Here is a 23,125-nt window from a genome sequence, read left to right on the forward strand (position 1 = left end):
TACCCCAAGTAAACAAGCATATGAAACAACGTACTTACACATGAATGTTAATTACTGCATGCACTGGACGTACTAGAACGTTTGGCTGATCAGAAAAAAAGGAAAAATACTCACCGACGGGACAAACCACAAATTGCATGCGAGATATGTGAGGTAAGACCACCGTGGGCAAGACGGAAAGTCCAGCCTAATGAACGTACAACGTGCTTGTACACACACTTACACGGGAGACCTAGTCTAGTTTGAACATACAACCGGACAGAGGGTAGAGTATAGATGAAAATTTGTCCCTTAATTTGTCCCGCATAATAAATGACTGATCATGTTAGCAAAAGCTCACGACATATGCCGAGGTTGCGGGCTTCTGGAGTAAGAACAGTATTAGCTGAATATACACACGAAAAGCCAAAAAACGGAATATATAACCAAACAGGCATTTGTAGGGGCTAAAAAGCCCACATACGCACTTACCTCAAGATAGGCACTTACAGGCACAATAAGGTATTCCGTAAAGTGTTCCCCTTAGCTTAGTTAGTGATTCTATGTTAAATGAACACTCAAGTGGATTAGTCAAGCTTTGGTCTTGCTTGCACTGCATAGACTGGTTCAAATAAACACAGTTTTCTTCATTTATCCGGTCGATAAGGCGACACTCATTTTATAAAGCCTCAAAGAAGAAAAACTACCGTGCCCGGCCTGCGGAGGCCGCAACAATTAAAGCAGTGACGTCCATACCAGGTGATACTGTGTCTGGACAATGTGACAAGATTAGATTGAAAACCAGTTTTGGTTTCAGTTCTGTGAAACAACATGTTTGGCATCCAACGTTATCGCTGGCTGGCAATTCTGGATATCTCAGTAATTGGCACACCGCCCTTTTGCCATGTTTTCGGCTGTAAAAAGCGTCCGCTAAGCCTACCAGCACGGCTTGCTAGGCTTAGCGGACTTGGTAAGCTTAGCGGTAGGCTTGCTAGGCTTAGCAACAATGACTATCCGAGGCGTACGCAGTGGATGAACCATGGAGGGAAAAAAAGCTTGAGAGGTGCCCCCAGCTATCCCCGCGCATTGGCAACAGTGTGAAGGAAGTGACGTGTTTTCGGTGGCCATTGGAAGTCGCGTTAGCAAAAGGCGTCCAGCAACGGGCCGCCCGCCGTGCGCCAGCCACGCAGGAAAGGCAGCGCCTGCCTTGTCGTCCGATTGCGAAGATTGCTGCTTCGCTTTGCTGCGCTGTGGTCTTACGGAACTCGAAAAGGATGCTGCGAGTTGTGATAGCTGCGACGATGTGAATATGCTATTTAATTTCTAGTCGCAAGTGCGTCTTAGAGCGCGTCAAGCTTTTGTTCCGGTTGTGATCACAACGCGCCTATTGAAGTGCAGATATCGTGAACGCGCCGCCGCGTCGTACGCGCGGACCCCCGTCAAGTAGATTTTCGGGAAGTGATAGACGGTGTGCAGTGCGTAGAATACTTGCAACCGAACGATTCCCAACTGACTTTTTTGGTTACCTCAGCTGCATGTAGTTTGCTAGGCCCGCGATGCGCGGCAGTGACTTTGCTATTGTTACAAGATTTACGGTTGATATAATTCCATCGTGCTATTAGCTTGGTAGGTGTCCGTCTGTTGACTGGAAGAGTGCTGGATCTGGAATCTGTGCCATTGCTCTTTTCCGCGCGTATGTGGGCAAAAGTAACGTTCCTTCTTAGTCCTCTTTATGTGGTCTCGCTCTCCGGATTTCGCTTTTCAACGCTTTAGATTCTGCAAGGTTAGTGTATGAACGTTTTCAACTCCTATCACCTTGAATTTATTGACACTGAGACAAGTTGAAACTTGGCGAAAAAAACGTTTATTTTCGCAAAAAAGTCTATTGAAGGCACGTGAACAACGCTAAAAACATTCCACAATTTTTTTTTGCTTGAAATCTGCATGCCGTGCTGCTTACCTATATATACAGAACGGCCGTTTTAATTGACTAGTCATGTCTGGTATTGCCAGTGAAACTGCAGCCTAGGCCTCGGACCTCAAATTAGAAATCAATGTGTCTTGTAGCACGTCAAACGTCTCTCATCTAATTTGTGCGGTAATTATTTATGCAACGGCAGTACATATACTCAAAGAAATATAGTGATAGATGACATGCAATAAATCAAGCCACAAGAACTCTGATATCAGTTTGCCACTTGAATTTACACTTGGGTGTAGGTGTTCTGAGTACAGTGATAGGTGAAGACAACGCGGCCCCCCTGCCTCAAACACTTTTGTATTTAGTAGCTATTAATTCTACACACAACCTGTTCCCTTGACCATTGGGAATTCCCAAACGCCTTTTGTTATTGTCAATCTAGATTCACCTTCGACCTGGGGCTGACGGAGTTACTTCGCCTGCCCTATAACACCTACATACAGGAGGTAAAAAAGAACCATTAGTAGAATCCGGGCAGCCCAAAAATATATTTGCATCCCATGCTATGTGTCAGCACATGTACACAGCCCGCAGCTTATGAAATTCTTGTAGTTATTTTGTTAGCATGTGCATTGTGTAAACATCAGTAAACACATTTCTTACACGACTAAATGTGCCTGCTGTGCAGTAATGTAGTACACTTTTTTACCTTACTTACATATGCCAACATCCCTATTGCTGGAACAGCAAAATCCCTTGGGGATTGTTCAAATTGTCCGACAGTATTCTCCCAAGACAGCTTTCAATACCACATTGGAGTAGTAAAAGAGGTAGAGGTTTTTCGTGGACGAATACAGCTTCGTAATAAATACGGGCCCTTACATGGACCCATTATACGGAAACAAAATGTGTTTCTTGCGGAATGATTAGAGTTGATAAACTGGCCTTGGCGCATGCCAGGTCCCACATTGCCTGCAATATACAGAAGACGTAAATATTGCATTGCACGGGGAAATATCACTCTGGACTCTGTCAAGCATGCATGCCGACAAAGGTTATGAATAGTGTATACTACACTATGTACTACACTGTTCAGTAGACTAACGTGTTTATACAATAGCAACATCTTGGCCAGTTCACACGCATTCATCACCAACACACACTCCAGGTTACTATTGACAAGCACCCCGAAGAGAATAACAGCATGGCAGCCTGCTCATGTAAACACTTTGGAATAAACACGCAGCAATATCTACATACCTTTCATTGTTCAAGGGAAGTGTGAATACAGAAAAAGAAAAGAAAGAATTCAAACTTTCCAAAGAGACAAATTCAACCTACTAAATGAATTCCAGATAGGGCAAAGCACCAGTGACATCACATTTTACAACAATTTGACACTACACAAACACAAGCATGCAGAAAAGCAAAATACTGTTGAACACCCAATGCATCGGCACACATGGAAGGCACTGTAACTAGGCACATGATCACAACAATAAAGGCAAGTGTATACGCACGGCCGTCTGTGTGTGTAACTGTCGAAGTAATCAAGCTGCGTGCGATGATATGCAAGATACGCATGCTCGATCCTGTCTGTATCTGAGTGATTAAAATTATTTATACACGTATGAACGACTACTTCCCCGCGGCATTACACTGACTAATTGATTAATTTTAAGAATTACATGCAATTGTGAACCACAGTGCTTCAATGTATGCACAAATATGAAACGCGAACACGGAAGTACGAACTAGAACACACAAATAGCGTCATTTATTTCCGTGCAAGTGAAATTTTCACGTAGCTATGTAGGATTAACAAGGCTGGAAAATGCGGTTTTTTGAATATACCGATACCGCGCCATTAACATATTGCACCCCCATATACTTTTCCAACGTGTTTTTGTTCATATTTTGGTGTTGGCATTTCAAGACTGCACGCACGCATACAGTTTGTTTCGAGGCGCACTTTGTCGTGCGTGGACAAAAATGAACACATATTTATTATGATGCACCTGATCCGCAATGTGCCAAGAACTTGCGTATATACTTTTGCTAATATGTCACTCCACCGCGCGTAGTTTGTCTCGTACGTAGTTTGAGTGCATGGCCGAAGCAAACGCTAAACTTTGGTGCCTTACCTGGACCACAGGGTCCGCATCTGTGCGCAGCCGAATCAATCTCGGTGACGAAAAATCAAAGCCGCCTAGCGAAAGTGCTTCGAACAGACAAACGCAGACTTGGGAACTTTCTAGTCCGGTTGCCGCACGGCCTTCGCCCACTGTTTTCGGCGTTCTCCATCGACTGGGAACCTATAGACAGCGGCGATTGCAAACAAAGGATGAATGCACACCAATGCACAGCAATACTAGTCAGCGTAATGATGCACTCACCAGTGGAAAGTGGCGCCCGATTCCTTTGGTACCGATCGCGACTTGCAGCCTGCCACCGAGCATTGCGGCATTGTTAGAGCGAGCCGCTTCGCAAGGCTGCTGCGGCCACACTGAAGGCCGTGTAACCGCGCGTCTAGGTTCACGGTCACGCGCTGCAAAACGGCCTTCTACCTGCCTATCAGCTGATTTCCGCCGGCTCGGCGCTGGCAGATGCAGACGTCAAGAGAGGCAATACAGGACGGAGGAGGAGGAGAAGGTGCACCGAGACAGAGGGAAAAAAAGCTCGCCATTCGACTACAAAAATGTCGTTTCCGGCTGCGCTGGGTGTGACGTCAGGGCCTCTCCTAAGCTTTTTTTTTCCTCCATGGGATGAACGCCCTCCCCGTCACCGAAGACGCTGAAATGCTATGCGCTTTTCCTCCTCCTTCGGAGTTTGCCTGGCTCGTGCCTGTATCGTAAGAGGCGTGTTCGCGCTAGGCGAAGGTCGGCCGTTTCGTAACTGTGCCCGCAAGCCGTCGGTGCTCATGGACAACACCACGCCAACGAGCAGCTGCCAGCCCGTCACGGTCAGTCTGCGCGCGTTCTTCGAACTCGCTCGTGGAGCAATGAACGTTACAGCGCAGAAATGCTGGCTTCAGTATACAGAACAGTGCCCAAAAACAAATATTTCTACCTTAAAAGAAGTAGTGAAAATGCGTTCTCGTGGATACGAACTCGCAAATTGCAGAACAACGGAGGTAAGGCCTCAAACCACTCGGCCACAAGCAAGCGCTGCTACGACTGGTATACATTCTGTAGCGTACTTAACTTTTATTTATTTCGAGAATTCTAAGCAGTTTAGAAAACTAATTCTTGAATAATGCTCATGCTGTAAGCATCTCCCAAATTTCGACAAATATCTTACCTCTAACGACCGCATTCTTTAAGCTTTTAGAAAAGCGATCACAAATGTGTGGTCGTGCTGCTGGCCGCTGTGCAAAAAAGTGCTTCCAGCACCTCGATTTTACGCTGTAAAAAGAGTTTTGGTTGATTGTAATTCCTTGGTACTTACATTAACTTCCCTGACTCTTCTGCCCCCTTTAATTGGCCTTAGAGTTTTCTACAAGCGTATAAGTGAGCGAAACGTCGCATTTGCGCTTGTGTGGAGCGACTTAGGCTTAGAGATTGGTACAGTCTGCAAACTACGACACTAAAGGCACATCCTTTGAGGCATGAACGTGTTGTGGCTTAGTTTGAACTCAGCGAACGTATTGCGAACACCCGCCCGCGGCCGGCCAACTGATTCTGCCAGAGCATGGAGGAAAGGCAAGGTTAGTAGAGGCCGCACCCGCCGTGTCGATGAGCCCATTGAGCCCCGCAGCTTTTTTCAACTTTCTTCGGCTGTTTCCGGTTTGATTTGATTAACATGGCGGCGATCTGCCCTCCCGCTTCGCAGCGAAAACAGCTTCATCGCTAATTCCTCGGTGCGACGTCATGTTATAAGCTGTTCATTTCGCCTTTAATTTGCCTATTCTAACCCTCACCCAAAGTTTCAATCGAAAAACTACCATCGGTTTTGAGATTGAAGGACGATTTTTCAGCTCTTAAGGCTGGCGAAGTAGCGTTTGTCGTCGTCATAGCAACAGGCTCGCGGGATCACGAGTGTCTGTCTGTCTGCAGTGTCTGTTCGTAGATGGCGGTAGGCATCCCGGCACGCTACGCCCCTCACGAAAATGCCATATATGGCCATATATAAAAATTGCCATATATGGCCACATCAGAAATTGGGCATATGTGGTCATATATGAGTGTGCCATATATGGCCATATAGGCCAATTCCTGACGTGGCCAAATATGGGTGAGGCCATATATGGATATGGGCCATATATGGCCTTATATGCCCAATTCCTGACGTGGCCATATGTATGGGCGAGGCCATACATAGGGAAGCCATATATGGCAGCCTAATATTATGACCACTTATGACCACTTGGATGGCATATACAATTTACTCCAGTTAACAGCAGCAATTAATGCTGCACCCCCAATGCTGACAAGCACGTGATGGCATAGCTTCCACATTTTATTACCAAAAAATTGTGCGCGTGCATGCGAATTAAGGTAGTTGCAGGTAGCTTTGTTGTGGCGACGAGTCAGTGGCTGCATTCTTCTTGGCCAGCTTGGCCCCCTTTGATGAAAGCCCGAGTTTCTCCCTGCATTTATTTAGATTTACCTCTTGTATTTAGCTGTGGCTTTCTTAAATCTTGCAAATAAAATGAAGCAAACCAGTAGTCAATGTCTAAGCTCTTTTTCATTAATCCTGAAAATAAATTTCGTAAAAACTACTGTCGCGTCCTCAAATACTTAGAGGGCCTGAACTAATTTCTTCCCCTTGGTAATACTTTTATTCTGCCTTGCATTCTTCACAACAGGATAGAGAGCACAGTTGTTATTGATGATGTTGAAAGGTAATTCGTTGCAATTTTGTCACCATAGTTTATCTTAAAACCTTCATGCAACTTTTATAAAATAAATTTCGTTTCTTTAAATCGAGAACTCCTAATTTGGACTATTCAGCCTGAGGATAGCACAAATGCGTTTCTGCTAATCACTTCTTCAAATGTAAATGCACATTGCAGCCCACAGAACATTTTTTCTGCTTATGTAGATAAGAAGAAAAAATCGGCCATGAATGTATCAATTTCTGCATGGAGAGATCTCTGCTGGATGGTTGGAACGTGCAAACATTTGGCTTTTTAACCCTTTCAGGAGAATTAACGAGGCAAGTGCGTTGCAGCTGGGGAGTAACGTCTCGGCCTGCTTCCGGACACATTCCCAGTGCTGATGAGTGGAAACCGTTGGTAAGGTGCTTGGCAGCCGCAGCTTGTTTTCCACTTCATAAATCTGCCTTATGGAGACGTGGTGCTGCGCACCTGCCAGTTGTCTACAGGGTGTCCCAGCTATCATGCACCATGATTTAAAAAAAAAAGCAATGGCGTTACTCGACGAAAACCTAGTGCCTAATGTTTGCAGTACTGTGGAGAAGCGGACGGTAATTTTTTTGTTATTGAGACTTCACTAATTATTTGCAATTAATTACTTAACTCGAGAATTATTGTACTAATCACTGAAGTGTCAATTAGGCACTTGTAGGTACCCACGTGGGCATCTAACTGCGGAATTTTCAGCGACGAAGTAGCACTCATTTATTCTTACTGATAAAGAAAACCCGCGAAATATGAAAAATAGCACGTGGCGGCGCTTCTGCGCGCATTGTGCAGCAGCGTCCCCTAATAAGCTGATTGAAAGCAAATGCTTCGCCTCTCACCCGCCTGAAGAGACAGCACATCAGCTTGATAATGGCATGCATGGAAGGAGCAGCAACAGCAAGATTCGCGGGGCGCGTGTGTAGATGAGGCACAAACTCGGTCACGATTACCTCTTTATTTCTTCTGTATATTTCATTGTGGCTAACTCAGAGGCAGCCTGTTAGAAGGCGTTGCTTTACGATGCGCGCGGAGGCGCCGTCACGTGGTATTTTTCATATGTCGCGGGTTTTCTTTATCAGTCAGAATAAATATGTACGCAACTAGTTCGTCGCTGAAAATACCGCAGATAGATGCCCCTCACGGGTACCTACAAGTGCCTCATTGATACTTTAGTGATTAGGAACGTAGTTCTTGAGTTAGATAATTATTTACAATTAGGTCTAATTACAGTTAAGTCTAATTAATGAAAAAAATGCTGCCCGCTTCTTCACAGTAGTGCGAAAATTACACAGTAGGTTTTCTTCGAGTTACGCCATTACTCTTTTTTTTTAAATCTTGGTGCATGATAGCTGGAACACCCTGTATGCTTCCCGAAGCGGTTTTTAAACAGTCAGTCTGTATCTTTCCAAAAAGGACGTAGGACGTCCGACGCTGTACCTAGCGAGCTCCACAAGCCCGTAGGTGGTGTGCTCGAGGGCTAGCGTAGACTCCTTCGTCAAAGTACTCTTGTCCAGGCGTTTGCTTTTGCAATCCTGCAGCCATGTCAGCAGCGTGCGTAAGAAGTCGACTTTCGGATCGTTGTACGCGCGCGGCGTGCGTCGCGTACGAGTTGCAAACTACATGCGCGTGAACTACCTACGCTTTTCACGTTTGCGTACGTGAACTCTGTACACCGGTGAAACTAAAACTGTCTAATCTCACTTCACGTGAATAAGTGGTTGCAGTGGTTTGCACGATGCCTCACTGTTGCGTGCGGGTTGCCGGTCGCACTCACGGTTGCGCCTATTGGGCATCACATTTCACAGGTACGTATATTCGCCCATGGGCTATTTGTCGAGCAAAACGTCAGCACTACGTGTCTGCCACACATTGCCTTGTGTTCGTTGAGGATAGATTCCCAACTAAACCAAATCACCGCATAATGTAGGTCGACGCTGCCGAAGTTGCCTACGCGCAACTATACACCGGAAGACCGATAAGGATGGAAACCCCCTGCGCGAATCGACGAGATATCGCCACAAGAACGCGGCAACTACGCTCAGCGACCACGCCAATTAATAACCATCCGATGCGGCCTTCGAAGGAGCATTCGCCCACAAAGGAAATGGCAGTTAAAGAAACGCTGTGAAATCATCTGCAGCACAGATTGCAGACAACGAAGACGCCCCAGCGGCTGCCGCGCTGTGTTGCCAACGTAGCAAGGAAGCCACAGTCAAAGCGCTGTATAAAATTGTCCGTAGCATTTTTCCAAATTTAGCCGCCGCAGCCGTAAGAAACTATGCAACACTGTCTATGGGGTGAAGAAAAATGACGTCACATCCTCCACACTTTTCGCAATGCGTTGAGATGCTAGTGCTAGCGGCGTCTCCTGAGCATTCTTTCCTCCATATCTCGGAGGGTCCGCGAGACGCCCAGTAGCCGCGCAATCAACCCGAGCCATCTTGTTTTAGCGTCATACCAAACGTCATAGGAAATCGGCAAGAAGGATGCACAGAGGAGGCCAGCATTTCTGAATTGACTCTTTTTACTGAATAAAATCGCGTAAATGCAGAGACAGTGGTCAATACATGGGCTAGAGACTCAGACTACAATTTGTGTTAGATAAGATTGATATGGACTCAACGAAAAAATAGGCATTTTGCATAAAGTTCCATTCTCTAGTCATCACATCGCTCTGCCTCATCCGGCGCGTCTGTCTGTTACGTAGTCGACCGGGAGGCTGTTAACAGGAAGCTGGTTCACGAGAAGAAAAAGGACGGCAAACTGTCGTGTAGCACCAAGCTCATTTACCACCACGTCGACGAAGGTAGGGTAGCACACGTGGCTAGCTCGAGCTATAGTGGACGCTTTTAAATAGGTCAATCGCGGACATCTTGTAAACACACCGCTCACTGTCAACCATCGTTCACCTCATGTGACCTGCCCGCACGTAAACACCTCAAAACGATTAATGAGAAGATTTTCATTTTCACTGAACAACTTTGTATCCAATTGTACGGAAAATCGACAAATCTCGCAAACACACAAACACGCGCGCACGAACAGCCAGGCAGACAGACCAAAATTTCTGTGTTTAAGTAGCCCAAGAAAGAAGATCGTCTTTAAAAGCTGAAGTAAAGATACATCACAGCACACGGGCGCCTCCTTCAAAACGCTACATACCGCCCTTAACAACGCTACATACGCCATGAATGTAAGGTAACCCGTTAAGCCAGTATTACACAAACAACAGAACAAAGAAAAAACCGCACGAAAAAACTTCAAGCCTCCGCGGCCATCGTTAAAACTAAAAAAAACTCAAGAAAAAACATCAACCCTCCGCAGCCATCGTTAAAATAAACAAACAAAAACACTGGCATCAAAACTAATTTACAAAGCATGCATCTATACGGCTGAAAGCCTCGGGTAGCTTACTGCCAAAATGGCGCTTCCTTGCCGGAACAAAGCAATGCCAGCAGCCCGAGAGAGCCACGGGTGGCCTTAAAATAAGCCCCACATTTGGGCGCCAGTTGTGGGCTTGATACCTACGGCATGCCAAAAGTGAGGTACTTACATCGCTTCGGCGAGATGAGGTCCTCGAGATGGCACTAGCAACCCGCGTTCGATACCTCCCTGATACTCGCTTTCCCGGAGTCCGAAACCAGAGTGTACCCGCCCGCCTCCGTATACCACCGCGCACCGCCGACCCGCGCACTTAGCGCCATCTCTCGGGGGCCGACGTCCCAAGTACTGCAGCCGGTGGCGGCACGGAAGGCGAGGAGACCGAGGGAAGAGAGCTGGCGGCACCGAGCAACACGCGCTTGTCTAGAAGGTACTGCACCAAGGCGCCGCGTCCCCCGCACCCGCACGAGCTGTAGTAAAGCAAATTAATTACTCTCTTTGTGAAAGATTTAATTCTTCCACAAATTAATTACAACTTCGGCGCCGAGTAAATTGTACTCACAAAAATGAAAACTGGGAGTGTGAACCATGGACTGCTTCGACGTAAAAACGATGTTTGCGGTTCTGCAAGCATGTTACCGTCTACAGAAAGGGCAATGCTTCCAGTGCATACGCCTCAACTCAAGCCCAATATTCTTCCCCTTTTATAAACACCCAATGCGAAATAATGAGTTAACTCGGTAGGTTGAAAACACGCCCCCTCGGCACACGGGCGACACACAAAATGGCCGATTGCTTTAAGAACAAAAACGCGAAAAAATTATCGTTATGACGCGAAATATTTTACGGACATGGAATGTTCAACCCTACTTCATACGGTTTGACTAATTTGTGGTGGTACTCGCCTAGTTCCCCATAAGCGTGGGCATTGGAACTCAGCTTAGCAAACAATGAAAAATGCGCTGTTATGGAGACACTTTCACAAGTGCATAATGTGCGATGCTTTTTTTTATAATTTTCAGAACAACTGTATGATCCGCATGATTTGGATCCTTGATAAGTGTTTCCCTTTGTTGAATGAGTAGGACAGCGAGGGTAACAAAACTCCAACATGAAAATTAATGCACGCGATTTCCTAATACCTCAAAGTGCTTCAAAACTTAGTGAAACAACGGATTGCAAGGTTTAGCAAACGCCACCGCTGCTTTTTTACTTCCGTGTAAGACGATGCACCACGTCAAGACGGCATATTGCATGTCCAGCTCTTATCTGCCCGCGCTGAGAAACACGGCTGACAATAGCAAGGTCGGTTCTCCTAGCCCCTTCGATGAATGCCGTCAAATCCGATATCTTGACACCCCTAATCTTATCTCGTGTTTGTCCTAAGTGCACGATAACAATCTCTTCCCTGTCTCTGGTGCATGCAACAAGCACAGTCCAAAACTCTATATATTGTTCAGTTTATGCACATGAAAGCAGTTATCATTTTATTTAAATACTGTGATTCCATATGCGTCAAAGAAAGTAAAGTGCATTGTGGGAAACCCACAAAAATGTTATCGAGGGGCAAACCGTTATTATATCACTCAGAAAAAAATATTATCTTGACCTTTTATTCGCCAAATGTTTCCCCCAAAATGTGCCAGAGACACTATTGGCGGTGAGCGCGAACACAGGCGGCGCTGCGAAGCGCGCCTCCGTGACGTCAGCTTAGGGATTCTCGCATTTGTCGTCTGCTTCACTCAGGATCGCTCTCCCTGCTGTTTCTTTGCGCTCGGTCAACGTCTGATGCTTGTCCGCACCAGAATTGGCGTGTGGGTAGCTTTTAAATCATAATAATAGGCTTAAAATCGCATACACTACCTCATGGTGTCAAGTATAGTTTTGGATAGCGCTACGGGAGACACCTTGCCGGCGCCACCCCATTCCTTGCGAAGCTGGTCCTGTGCGGAGCGCGAATAGTCGGTGCTAGGCGTCAGCTTCTCATGTAAGCATTCGAACAAAAGGAACAGTCAGCTGCTAATAACCGACAACAGCGAAAATGGAAGACCAAAACAAATTCTAGGCCTTCAGGGCTGTCGACTTTGGCAGAAGGCATCACGATTCCCGGTAATCATATGTAAGGTAAAACAGTTTTTGCAACCTTGCCGAACGCTCGAACGCGTTTTGTCACATCACTTTACGTTGTCAAGGCATGAAAGTTTGCCGACATGCACTATAGACTGCAAAAACTGTAGGTTGAGTTCCAAATAACCCAGTGTGTATATACGCGCGTGCTGATTCTATACCAGGCATCTAACCAGTATGGAGGTTTATTGAGCAAAACGAGTCACGTCTTCGTTAAATTTATAGTAACACATATATGTTTTTTAAGACCTCGAGGGATATTTCGGAACATTTTGCACAGCCATATCTTCCCGATATTCGGATATGCGTTATAGGAAAACTGCACTCAAGAGGAGGAGGAGGAGTAAGGGGAGGAGGGGAAAACTTTGTTTAACAATTAAATCGCTCTGGTTAGTTGGACGGGTCCTCAGTCCAGAAGAAGAGAGTAAAAGTAATTTTCTTCAAATCATGGAACGCCATCCCGAGTAGAATAGGATTTGTTCTTCGCGCCTGGAAGGGTTGAAAAGCAATAAAGAGCTACTTGGAATTCTTCTTCGGTTTCTAGTCTTGTAGTATATGCAGGTATACTATTATTACGTTAGTTAGCGAGTATATCATGCCTTCAACACCGTAATCATGTCATCATTGTTCGAGTTGAGAGTCAGTTCGTTATGATAACGATATAATTACGATAGAAATTCGGAGCACAAAAGCCGCCTTCGAGTACTGTGGACCACGTCGTTTAGGGCGCGATCGCGGTGGCGTAGCACAAACCTTCTCATTGTATTTGCATGTCAATAAACAAAGCACGCTGCGGATATGCACCTTCTTGCACGCAGCTGTAATGAAAGCGAATTTGTGAAGAAGGGAATGTATGCCATACAAAATGAAGGAAATATCCACACGACCTTTGTGAGGCTCCCAAACATCCCGAAACCTCCTAATAAGAAGTTGGTGACGGCGCAGAAAAATTAATGCATTGGGCAGAAAAAAAAGCAAGAAACATTGATCCGATACAAGACAACAACGAAAGAAACAGAAGAAAGCCGCTTTATTTCCTGCTGTGCGATGAGCGTGTAGAGGCCGCTGCTTGGTACGTAGTATTAGACTGCTGAGTCTTCATAGGAGCATCTCAAAAATACTGCAGGGAAGCCTACGCATTTTGAATACTTATCGAGAAGCTCTGATCGCTGATCCTCGCGAATAAGCAAGAAAGGACGAGTTACACACGATCTTCTAACCGATACTCTGAAGAAAGTTGTTCTCTATCTCTTCGTGTGTTGCAAACTTGTGGGGGATACAGCTTCAAATTATTCAGATGCGTCAGAAGCTGGCAAAATAACTGAGTCGCTAGAAATACGCTTTTTCACGCACTACAGCAACGAAGCGGGTGATTTCTAGCCCAGGCACTGCTGCCCCTCACAAGCGGAGTGTAGCAGACGACAGCGGCGCGAGTCCCTAAGCTGACGTCAGAGCCAGGGGGCGCCACTCAAACATCTCACCGCCAATACCCAGCGCTGCTGAACCCAAATTCGAGCCCGTAACATTAGACATAAATTAAAAAGTGGCTTCCACTGTTCAAACGTATCGTGATTTGGTAAAAGCGAACGACAAGCGATTTTCATTATATATCATTTTGTTTACGTATTTTGCATGTAATGGAAAAATCGTTTCACTGTGAGATAAATATGAACATATCCTCACCCACTGCAAACCTGGACATGTACTGGTCTGCGCAAACAAAAGCGCCACAAAACCGTGGTTTACGCGAGAAATCACTTATGTAAGACAACGCATTCACCGAAAACGAAAACCAGCAGTCCAGAATCAAAATGACCGCAAACTACGCCGTTTAATATGTCAAATCACGTTGAAATTGCATAAATGAAGCTCAAATTCTACGAAGAAGCGCATTTTTGTTCTTTACTGAATCGCCTAAAAGTTTTGGTGTTTACGTTTTTATTGTAAGCACACTCTTTATCAACTAATAATTGATGGTGCTGTTACTAATATTCTTCAGAGTATTACATATGCATCCAACAATTGCTATCACACTTCCGTTACGGAGCCAACTTTTCAGATCTCACAAAAAAAAACCATTGATTGCGTCTCAGCGGATCTACTATGGGAGACATTACTATAGACCGAGAAGGCATATTTCTTTGCTATTAAAAATGAATGTTAGTGTTAAAGTGGGGCTGACAGCATACCGAAGGAATTTCTGCTACAGTACACGGAACTAGTTTCGCGTATCTCTATTTACTCTTTAAGGTATCTCTTTGAGGGACCCTTCCGCACACTTCGAGCAGTGCATCAAAGCCTGCTCGGCGTTTCCATTACACTGCCATAAATACGTGAGCCAAATTTTACACGTCCACATGGAGTGGTAAGGTAGCCAATCGCTGTGAAAGGAGGGGGAAAACTGGTCGCACTGTTAAATTTCTCTCATTATGCACCGCTTTACACATGTCATTAGAGCGGTGGTTTTCGTGTTGTCTGTAGCTGGTCAGCGTCACGGTTTAATAAAGGTAATACTGTCATGAGTAAAATTATATACTGAATAATTAATTTTCATATTCCCATCCCGGTATTGCTCAAAAAACATAGCACGGGGTGTGAGTGAGTGATTTAGTGAGTGAGTGAAAACTTTATTGCATAACAGCCACTAATCCTAGACGTCGGCCAAGAGCCCTTGGGCACTAGCAGCGTCTTCGGCCAGCTGAATGGCCCAGACTTGATCCGCTGGGTAGGAGCTGAGCAATACGGTCTCTCATTGCTCTACAGCAGCGATGTTGCGATCTAACGTTGTCGCCTGTGGACAGGCCCACAGCATGTCGGCCAAGTCTGCCCTGCCCTTACACCGGTGACACTTGTCAGAATATGGCCCGGGGTAACAGTGACTGCACGCAACCGGGTTGGGATACAAGTTGGTCTGTAGAAGTCGCCAAGCCACGGATATTCATTTACTGAGGGTGAGCCGGGGGCAAGCCGGTCCGCTCTAGCCTGTAGTGATTAGTGATGTCCTTGTAGTACACAAGGCGATCCCTACCCGAACAGCGAAGTGAATGAGCGTTGTTGTCGTCACCAACTCGGCCAGAAAATCCTCGAGCGGCGTCGTGCGCGCATTCATTCCCAGCCATGCAAGAGTGTGCAGGTGCCGATATTAGACATATCTTCCCCGAATGATGAATGTTGTTGAGCCCAGTCCTTAGAATTGCAGGTGCCTGTGGGGAGATGCGCCCCCTTGGTAAATTATAATAGAAGATTTTGAGTCGCTCATCACGTATTTAATTTTTGTGGATGCCATCATTGCAAGGGCAATGACCGCCTCTTCGCCCACCTCCACTTAGCTTGTGCGGACCGACCCGGAGCTGATGGAATTGCCCTGGTGATTGACTATTGAAGTTGCCATAGCATTGCGACCCGGATACTCGGACGCGTCCACGTACACCCCGTCCTCCGAATTTCCGAATCGTTTGTGCAGGGCTTTCGCCCTTGCCTGCCTGCGTTCCTGATTGCGAACCGGGTGCATATTTTTAGGGATCGGTGGGATGTTAATTTTTTTTAACGTTTATTGAATGGTAGAAAAAAACACCCGTAGGTCTCTTGCTAGTGCATCAGACCCCCTTAGGGGTAGCGATAAGGTAAGGTTCACGACGGGTATAGGTGGGAAATAGCAAGGGAAAAATCGTGGGTCAGGATATGACATGCAGGAGAGTGTCCCACACTGCCTTCGCTAAATTAGGTGGGTAGGAGGGACGCAGGAAATAATTTAGGGAATTTGGTCGTACGTTAGCGGGAAGGGTGTCCAGGAGAACCTGTCTTTCAGTTTGAAATACAGGGCATGTCTGATCGCGCACTTCGGGAGCCACGGGTACCTTGTGAGTGGCTGTTCGCAGGTGGTTGATACCCAGGGAGCCGAGAATATGCCGACCCGTCTGGCTGTAGCGTCTCTATTCGCTCGCTGAGGGAATTGTGAAGCCCCAGAGCATCAAAACGTTCGGTCTGAACAGTGATCGGGATGCCGAGGGCGTGCGTGTTGGACCGTCTAATAAGGGCTTTAATTTTCATTTCTTCGTCCTTTCTTAGGTGTAGAAAAGTGGTGACGGAGGTTATCGTACTGAGGACGAAGGCTTCAACTAATCGAACAAGAACATACCGTGATGCCGGTTAGCGATTCGAGATATGAATCGACTAGTCTGATGCACGTTTTTTTGGAGCTAGAGGACGGTTTTTGAGTTGTGTCTGTTGGCCTGTATTCGGAGACCGAGAACCCGTATACTGGACAGTGTGGGAATGGGCTGCGTTCCATTCGCGAAAATATTCGCAACCGGGGGTTCGGGTCTGTACGTCTACCCCTACTAGTGGGTCTGTAGAGCAACAATTCTGACTTTTTCGAGGAGCAACTGAGGCCCCTGGGACTTACGTACCGCTCCACCGCCTCAATGCCCTGTTGCAAGGATATCCTGAATTTGCCTGTCACTGCCTCCGCTGACCCAAAACGTGACATTGACCGCATAGAGGCTGTGTTGGAGACCATCGATCTTTTTTTTTAGTGTTTCGGGAAGCCCCATCATGGCTACGTTGAAAAGAAACGGGGAAAGGACAGAACCTTGAGGAGTTCCCCCTGCTCCAAATCTTGATCAATCTGATTGGAGTCCCCCTACAGCTAGAGTAGCTGTGTGTTCGCATGGAAAGCTACTTACGTAGTTGTATACCCTTTTCCCAAGGCCCAGTCGGCCGACGTTGTCAAGAATTGCCGAGTGTTTGACGTTGTCGAACGCCATGGTTAATTCTAATCCCAATATGGCTCTGGTATCTAGAGGTGAACAGCTTTCCCCGTCGATGACGTCATGTTTTAGACGGAGCATGATATCCTGCGTTGAGAGTTTTGGACGGAACCCGATCATAGAGTGCCGAAAAGTCTATTGTCTTCCATATATTTGGCGATTCGATTTAAAACGTGTTGCAATAGTTTCCCTACGCAGAAGTGAGTGAAATAGTTCAAAGGTTTTCAGTCTGGATTTTGTTGCCCGGTTTATGTATAATAACGACCTTGGCCATTTTCTACTGAGGTTGTGGTTGCCCAGTATCCCAGCATAGGCTCATGTATTGTGTTAGGGCTTCAACGACTCGCCATCTAGGTTTCTGAGCATTTTATTTGTAATGCCGTCCGGGCCAGGAGCAGAGCGAGCGCGCAATGCCAAAACAGCTCCCCTAACTTCACTTATAGTAATGGGCCGGTCACGAAGAGCATTTTTGTTGCCCATGTAAGGAGGAAGCCCCTCGCGGGTGCAGTCGCCAATGTATCTGTACTGAATAGCTTTGAGCAATTCCGGGTTTCTTCCCTGAAATTTATGGAGATGTATGATGATGTTGTTTCTTTGAGTAGTTTCACTATTTTCGGGGTCACTCAGACAGGGTAGGATGGTCCAGGTTTTGCGAAGACCTATTTCGTAGTCCATAAGGTCGCATGTGCTATGCCAATTTCGCCAAGTTAGATGCTGTGCGTACGATTATATATCACGGTTGAGGGCCGCCACTCGTCACCGCATGGTTCGGTTAAGTTTTTGCTTCTGGAGTCGTGTGTGTAAGCTGTGTTTAGCTTCCGACATATGCACAAACTTTGCGTCGGCCTGTTGGAGCTTTGCCTCTTCCAGTATAACCTTAGTGGCACGTTTTTTGTCTGCTTGAAGTTGTTCGGCCCAGCTCTGAATGTCTGTATGTGGACTTCAGAAGTACCGACTCCCGCGGCCAGAGGGCCTCGTGTTTCGGCTCTAAGCGCGCGGAATGCATCCCAGTCAATGAGCTGTAGTTTTTTACCGGACGTTCCTTTCGCTGCGCCAGAATTGACCCCGATAGTGGTGAGATAGTGGTCGCTGCCAAGGTTTTCCTGGGTGTTTAGCCAGGTTGCCTCAGTACGCGTGTTTTTGGCAAAGGTAAAGCCAGGGGTATTGTCCCCACTAACACTGCCTCCAATACGGGTGGGATGCCGCGAATCGTTGAACAAGCTGAGACCCTCTCTGGGCATCAAGCTACAGATTGCGTCCGGTTATTGTGTCCCGGTTATAGCCCCATTCCGTATGGTGTGCAATGAAGTCTCCGACAATGAACAGTGTGTTCCTTCTTGCTATTTCGACACCTCTCCGGAAGAGTGTTCTAAATTTATGACTGGTTTTTGGAGAGCTATACACATGAAGAATAAACGTACTCTGGGAATTGTTTCTGGTTTGGGATAATTTCTACAAGGATGTGAGCCGTGGACGCCGCGTCGACCCCGGTATCGCACCGCAGGGCCGGGAGGTTTCGTGTAACGAGGGTGCTGACTGCGGGTTTTTGTTTCTCTGTTACACCAGAGGCATCAGCTTCTCGGTCATTACAAGATTTGTAGTTTGACATTCGGGCAAAAATGCCTGTCTCTTGGAGAGAGACGACATCAGGTATTTCATCAGAATTCTTGCTTTTGATGAATAGTTCTAAATGAGGATGTTTTCTTTTGAATCCTCGACAATTCCATTACCACACCATCAAGGTGTTGACTTTGCTTTTTCTGTTGGACGAGCTATTGGACATGATCATTTGCAATTTAGGGCACACACATGCAACGCACTCACACCTTCTCACTGAATCTCCAAGACCTCTGTGCAGCAGGTGCGGAGAGGCCCTATCCGTGATCCACATCCTCATACAATGTAAGGCACTCGACATTACACGACGCAAACACTTCACACAACTCTACACACGACATATTCCACCACACCCGTCATACTTCTTAGGAGACGATGCCATGTTTTCTGTTCAGCGCACCTTTAAGTTCCTGTCAGAAGTTCACTTTTTACAACCCATCTCATACCACCCATAGTTTTACCCCTGGCCCTATACACCAGCCACCTTATTTATCTTTTAACCACTCTTTCCGTCCACCCTGGCCCTTTACACGAGCCGTGCTCATAGTTTTTAACTGATTTTATTTCGTGTTCTCTCCTCATCAAATAACTTTGTGTTTGGCGCTCTTTGCCCATGTCGGCCTTGCGCCAATAAAATCAAACCATCATCATCATCATCATCATTTGCAATTTTGGGGATGTCCGACGATTGGGTGCGGGAATAGGGTTTAGTGGACTTGATGGGAACCTGTCCCACTTCCCGTCCGGCTCGTGGGATTGCCTTCTCGAGCGCTGGTACTCGAGCTTTCAGGCTGGCAATCTGGGCATGAACGTTTTCACCGAAGTTTTTCAGCATCGCTCCGAATCTGGCGCTGAAAGTTTTAGTAAGAGTTTCGGGAACGGTTTCTCCGAACTGACGGAGCATGCCGTCGTCAACGTTTTACAGCCAAACCCGGCTATAACGAACCCGGATAGAGCGAATTATGCTATATATCGAACAAAAATATTTCAGTTACGGAAATACATGAGAAACGTATTCCTTATAACGAAGTTCACATCTGATATATCGAATTCTGCGCGCCTAGAATGGCCGAAATGCATGGTCTCGGAGCGGCGATTGAGATGTGGATTGGCCGCGACCACGGAGCAAAAGTTGTGACTGCGACATTGCGCCTCGCACGGAGCGACATGACGCCCGACACTTTCCGTAACTGTTTCCGACGCGCGGGACTCACGACGGAACCCGCACAGTCAGCGAGTCCGGACAAGACAGCAGCATCGGTGAACTGTGGGAAGAGCTCCCTCACATTCCCCATGATGTCGCGAGTGAAAGCCGTCCGACACATATAATGAAGGGCTTTCGGCAGTCAATGTGCTCCGCCAATGCTTCTTAGATTTTGGAGGACGCGGACTCAAACTGGTGCAAATAATGTTTCGTGTAGAGAATGCTAAGCTAGTTGAAGCCGCCAAAACGAAAGTGAAAACAAAAATCACCGCTTTTTTCTTTGCAAAGTAGGCAGTTCAGGCGGAAAGTAGCTTTAATACTTGCAATAAATGAATTATTCTGGGTATGGTAACGGCTACTTTACTGTGTTCGTTTTTCCATGCGGGGATGGTGGAGTTGAGCAGGAGGAGGGGGGCTCCCGCGGATTGCGAACTTGTAACGATAAGTTCGTTATAGGCGGGTTCGGCTATATCGAACTATCGGATATATCGAACTAATCGCGGTGCATATTGCAGTTCGCTATAAACGGGTTTGACTGTAGATGCAAAGCATCTCTTGCTCGGGACTATGGCCGCCGTCCGTCCGTTGTCCTTTTCGTTGTCCCCACCTCTCCCACTACACTATAACAAAAAGAAATAGCGGCGCCCAGTTTCGATCCCACGACTCTCTGGCCGCAACGGGAGTTACGCAGTGCTCTTCCCACTACGCTACAAAATCGGGACAGGAGCAAGTGCTGCGAACGCGCCTTATTTCCTTGACTCATTCAAACTACTTCAACAACCTACTGATGCAACGAAGGCATGCGAAGCTGAACGTCAACGGAAACGACGACCTGAAAACTTTAGAGGAGGATGTTGCATTTCCCGTGGAAAGCTGTGGCGGGAAGCGCCACGCGCCTTGCAGCTCAACCAGCCCCGTCCACAGCGCCTCTGATGCTGATTGTGGCAGGATGCCCCTAGGGATTGGCCAACCAAAGAATCCATCACGAGAGATAGGTTCGCATTCGACCACCGTCGTCATCTTCCCGTAGGGGAACCGCCGAAGAAGAAGAAGAACGAGAAGACAAAGCTGCGAAGAGGAGGGCGTGTACATTGCTCTCAGCCGGTGCACCAATGTCAGCAACCTTTACTTCGCCAACGCTGACGGAGACTACAGATTCTACCACAGAGACAACATCGACAAGAACATGACGGACGAGTTTCGGCGCCTCGAGAACCACCGCCTACTCACCGTAACACAACAATACTTGCGTGCTTTTGCCACCGGTGTGGACCCGGACGCGGAATTCCCTCTGGCGCTAGTAAACACCAGATCACTCAACATAACGGCAACACAATGAAACCACACGGAACCGCGACGATGCTTCGCATCCTCATCAGGGTTCCCCACGGGAAGATGGTGTAATTTTATGCAGAAATGCATTAGCGCCGGGGGTTGTCTTGCGTACGTTGGCCGGCGTCCGCAGCGCGTCTGATGATGATCGTGGCATGATGGCCCTAGGGATTGGCCAACGAAACAATCCATCACGAGATAGCTTCGCGTTCAACCACCGTCATCATCTTCCCCCAGTGGAACCGCTCAAGAAGAAGAAGGAGAAGAAGACAAAGCTGCGAAGAGGAGGGCTGCGTGAGTTTTGGCTACCGTTATCCTCCTCGGCCGGCGCATCTTCCCGATCTGAACCCCGGTCGAAGAGCGGCTCATCGCGCCTCGACTCCCCTTCATGAGCATCAGGCGGCTGACTCGAGGCAACGGGCAGTTTGGAATCAAGGGACAGGCGGTGAACGTGCCCATCGACGTATCGAAGGTTGTGCGGTGCCTTCCTCGCATGGTCCCCCAATGCATTTCTGCATCCTCACAATCCCCCTCGGGGAGGTGCGGGGGAATTTTTTTTATCCGGGCTTGTGCCTGCGGCCTCACTAGAGCTCTCAGAGGTTATCGCTTGGGCTTTACGTTTTGAGGGACGGGAGTCCGCAGTGTCCATCTCTACGGCAGAGGTACGCGCATGCGGATTTCGGGAATTGACAGTAGCGAGCTGCGCTGGCGGCCTGACCGGGTCTGTCGGTTGGGTACCAGGGCATGTGCTAGTGAGGCTTGCGAAAGGGTTTTTGCTTCTTCCAATCTGACGATTTTCGCTTGGAGCATAGCATTTTGAGCTATTAGCTCTTCGAGTACCTGTTCGATTTGGTTGTCTCGGAAGAATGATCTGACTGGTGGGATTTTAAGGCGTTGGTTGTGGAAGCATTACGTTTTTGCGTTTCTTTGCCATAGGAGACCGTATCCACCCAGCTCACCTTGTTTAATTGAGAATGGCCGGTTGCTTGACGTATGTTTCGCGACGTGGATCGCGACTGCCGTCTTCGGTTGTTTTCCGAGGGTCCTCCTCCGCGATGTGGATCGGGAGCGGTGCCGACTACTGGAGGGGACATCATGGGATCCTCCCCGTGGCTTCCATCCCGTCGGCTCTGATGCTCACGTTGCGAGAGTTCCGGGAACGAGTCGCCTCATCCGCGTTGATCCGCTGCGTCCCATTCTTGAGTACCGACGACGCAGTGCCGTTGGAGGGACACTGCTGTCCTCGGCGATGAAAGAGTTCTTGCTCTTGCTGCAGTCGCTGTTTTAGTCTTTTCCGCTTTTTCAGAAGGTATGGGGTTTAGAAACGCTGGCGGCACTTCTTATCTCCCGTAGGATGATAGCGGCCACACAGTGCACACTTCGGTTCACAATCGTGTTGGTCCGCCGGAGCCTCGGTGCGGCAGGTCTTGCACACTTTGTTGTCGGGCGCTGGGCAAACGTCTGACCGATGCCCTAGATGGCCACAGCTGTCGCATAGTTCGTGCCTCTTCTTGTGAATGAAGCAACGGTATTCCGCACCTTTGTAGTACACATAGGGCGGTAGCTTATGTCCCTCGAAGACGATGAGGACAGAGGTAGTACGGGCTATGCGTCTCACCTGGACAATCGTGGGATTCTTCTTGTAGAGGAGGCTGCGCGTGATGTCTTTGGCACTCTCATATTCGGGTGTGTTGTGAATAACACCCTTGACAGTGCCCTCCGGCGGCGCCACGTAATCGCTCACTTTGTAGGTGATGTCCCCGATGCGGAGCTTTTGTATGGACGTATAAATTTTGGCCCATCCCATTCTTGGAGTGCTGGCGACAATGACGTTTTTTACGACGTTAGAGCGAAGTATATCGTCCGCTGCCTCCTCATAACATATTAAGACCGAGCGAACACTCCGTCGCGCAAGCCGGCTTGGCTTATCG

General features: G+C 47.4%; 1 protein-coding gene and 1 long non-coding RNA gene across 4 annotated transcripts in view; one reads left to right on the plus strand and one right to left on the minus strand.

The window, feature by feature from the left end:
• LOC144168816 (uncharacterized) overlaps nucleotides 1-22,913 on the minus strand; it is a 101,805-nt gene extending 78,892 nt beyond the window's left edge. The window contains exon 1 of one of the 3 annotated variants that reach the window (XM_077697804.1): nucleotides 22,154-22,913. In XM_077697804.1, the coding sequence (XP_077553930.1) occupies nucleotides 22,154-22,291 (138 nt within the window). In that variant the 5' untranslated portion in view covers nucleotides 22,292-22,913. Of the gene's footprint in view, nucleotides 1-10,317; nucleotides 10,470-22,153 lie in introns of those variants that run through there. The other 2 variants (XM_077697805.1, XM_077697806.1) reach the window with 2 other exon arrangements.
• LOC144168817 (uncharacterized) overlaps nucleotides 4,706-23,125 on the plus strand; it is a 61,124-nt gene continuing 42,704 nt past the window's right edge. Inside the window, exons 1-2 of the long non-coding RNA XR_013322248.1 lie at nucleotides 4,706-4,862; nucleotides 7,045-7,136. This is a non-coding gene — a long non-coding RNA (uncharacterized LOC144168817). The remainder of the gene's footprint in view (nucleotides 4,863-7,044; nucleotides 7,137-23,125) is intronic.

Source organism: Haemaphysalis longicornis, unplaced genomic scaffold (assembly GCF_048455015.1).
Source record: "Haemaphysalis longicornis isolate Haplotype H1 unplaced genomic scaffold, Haemaphysalis longicornis Haplotype H1 scaffold_2, whole genome shotgun sequence".
In the NCBI taxonomy this organism is placed as follows: domain Eukaryota; kingdom Metazoa; phylum Arthropoda; class Arachnida; order Ixodida; family Ixodidae; genus Haemaphysalis; species Haemaphysalis longicornis.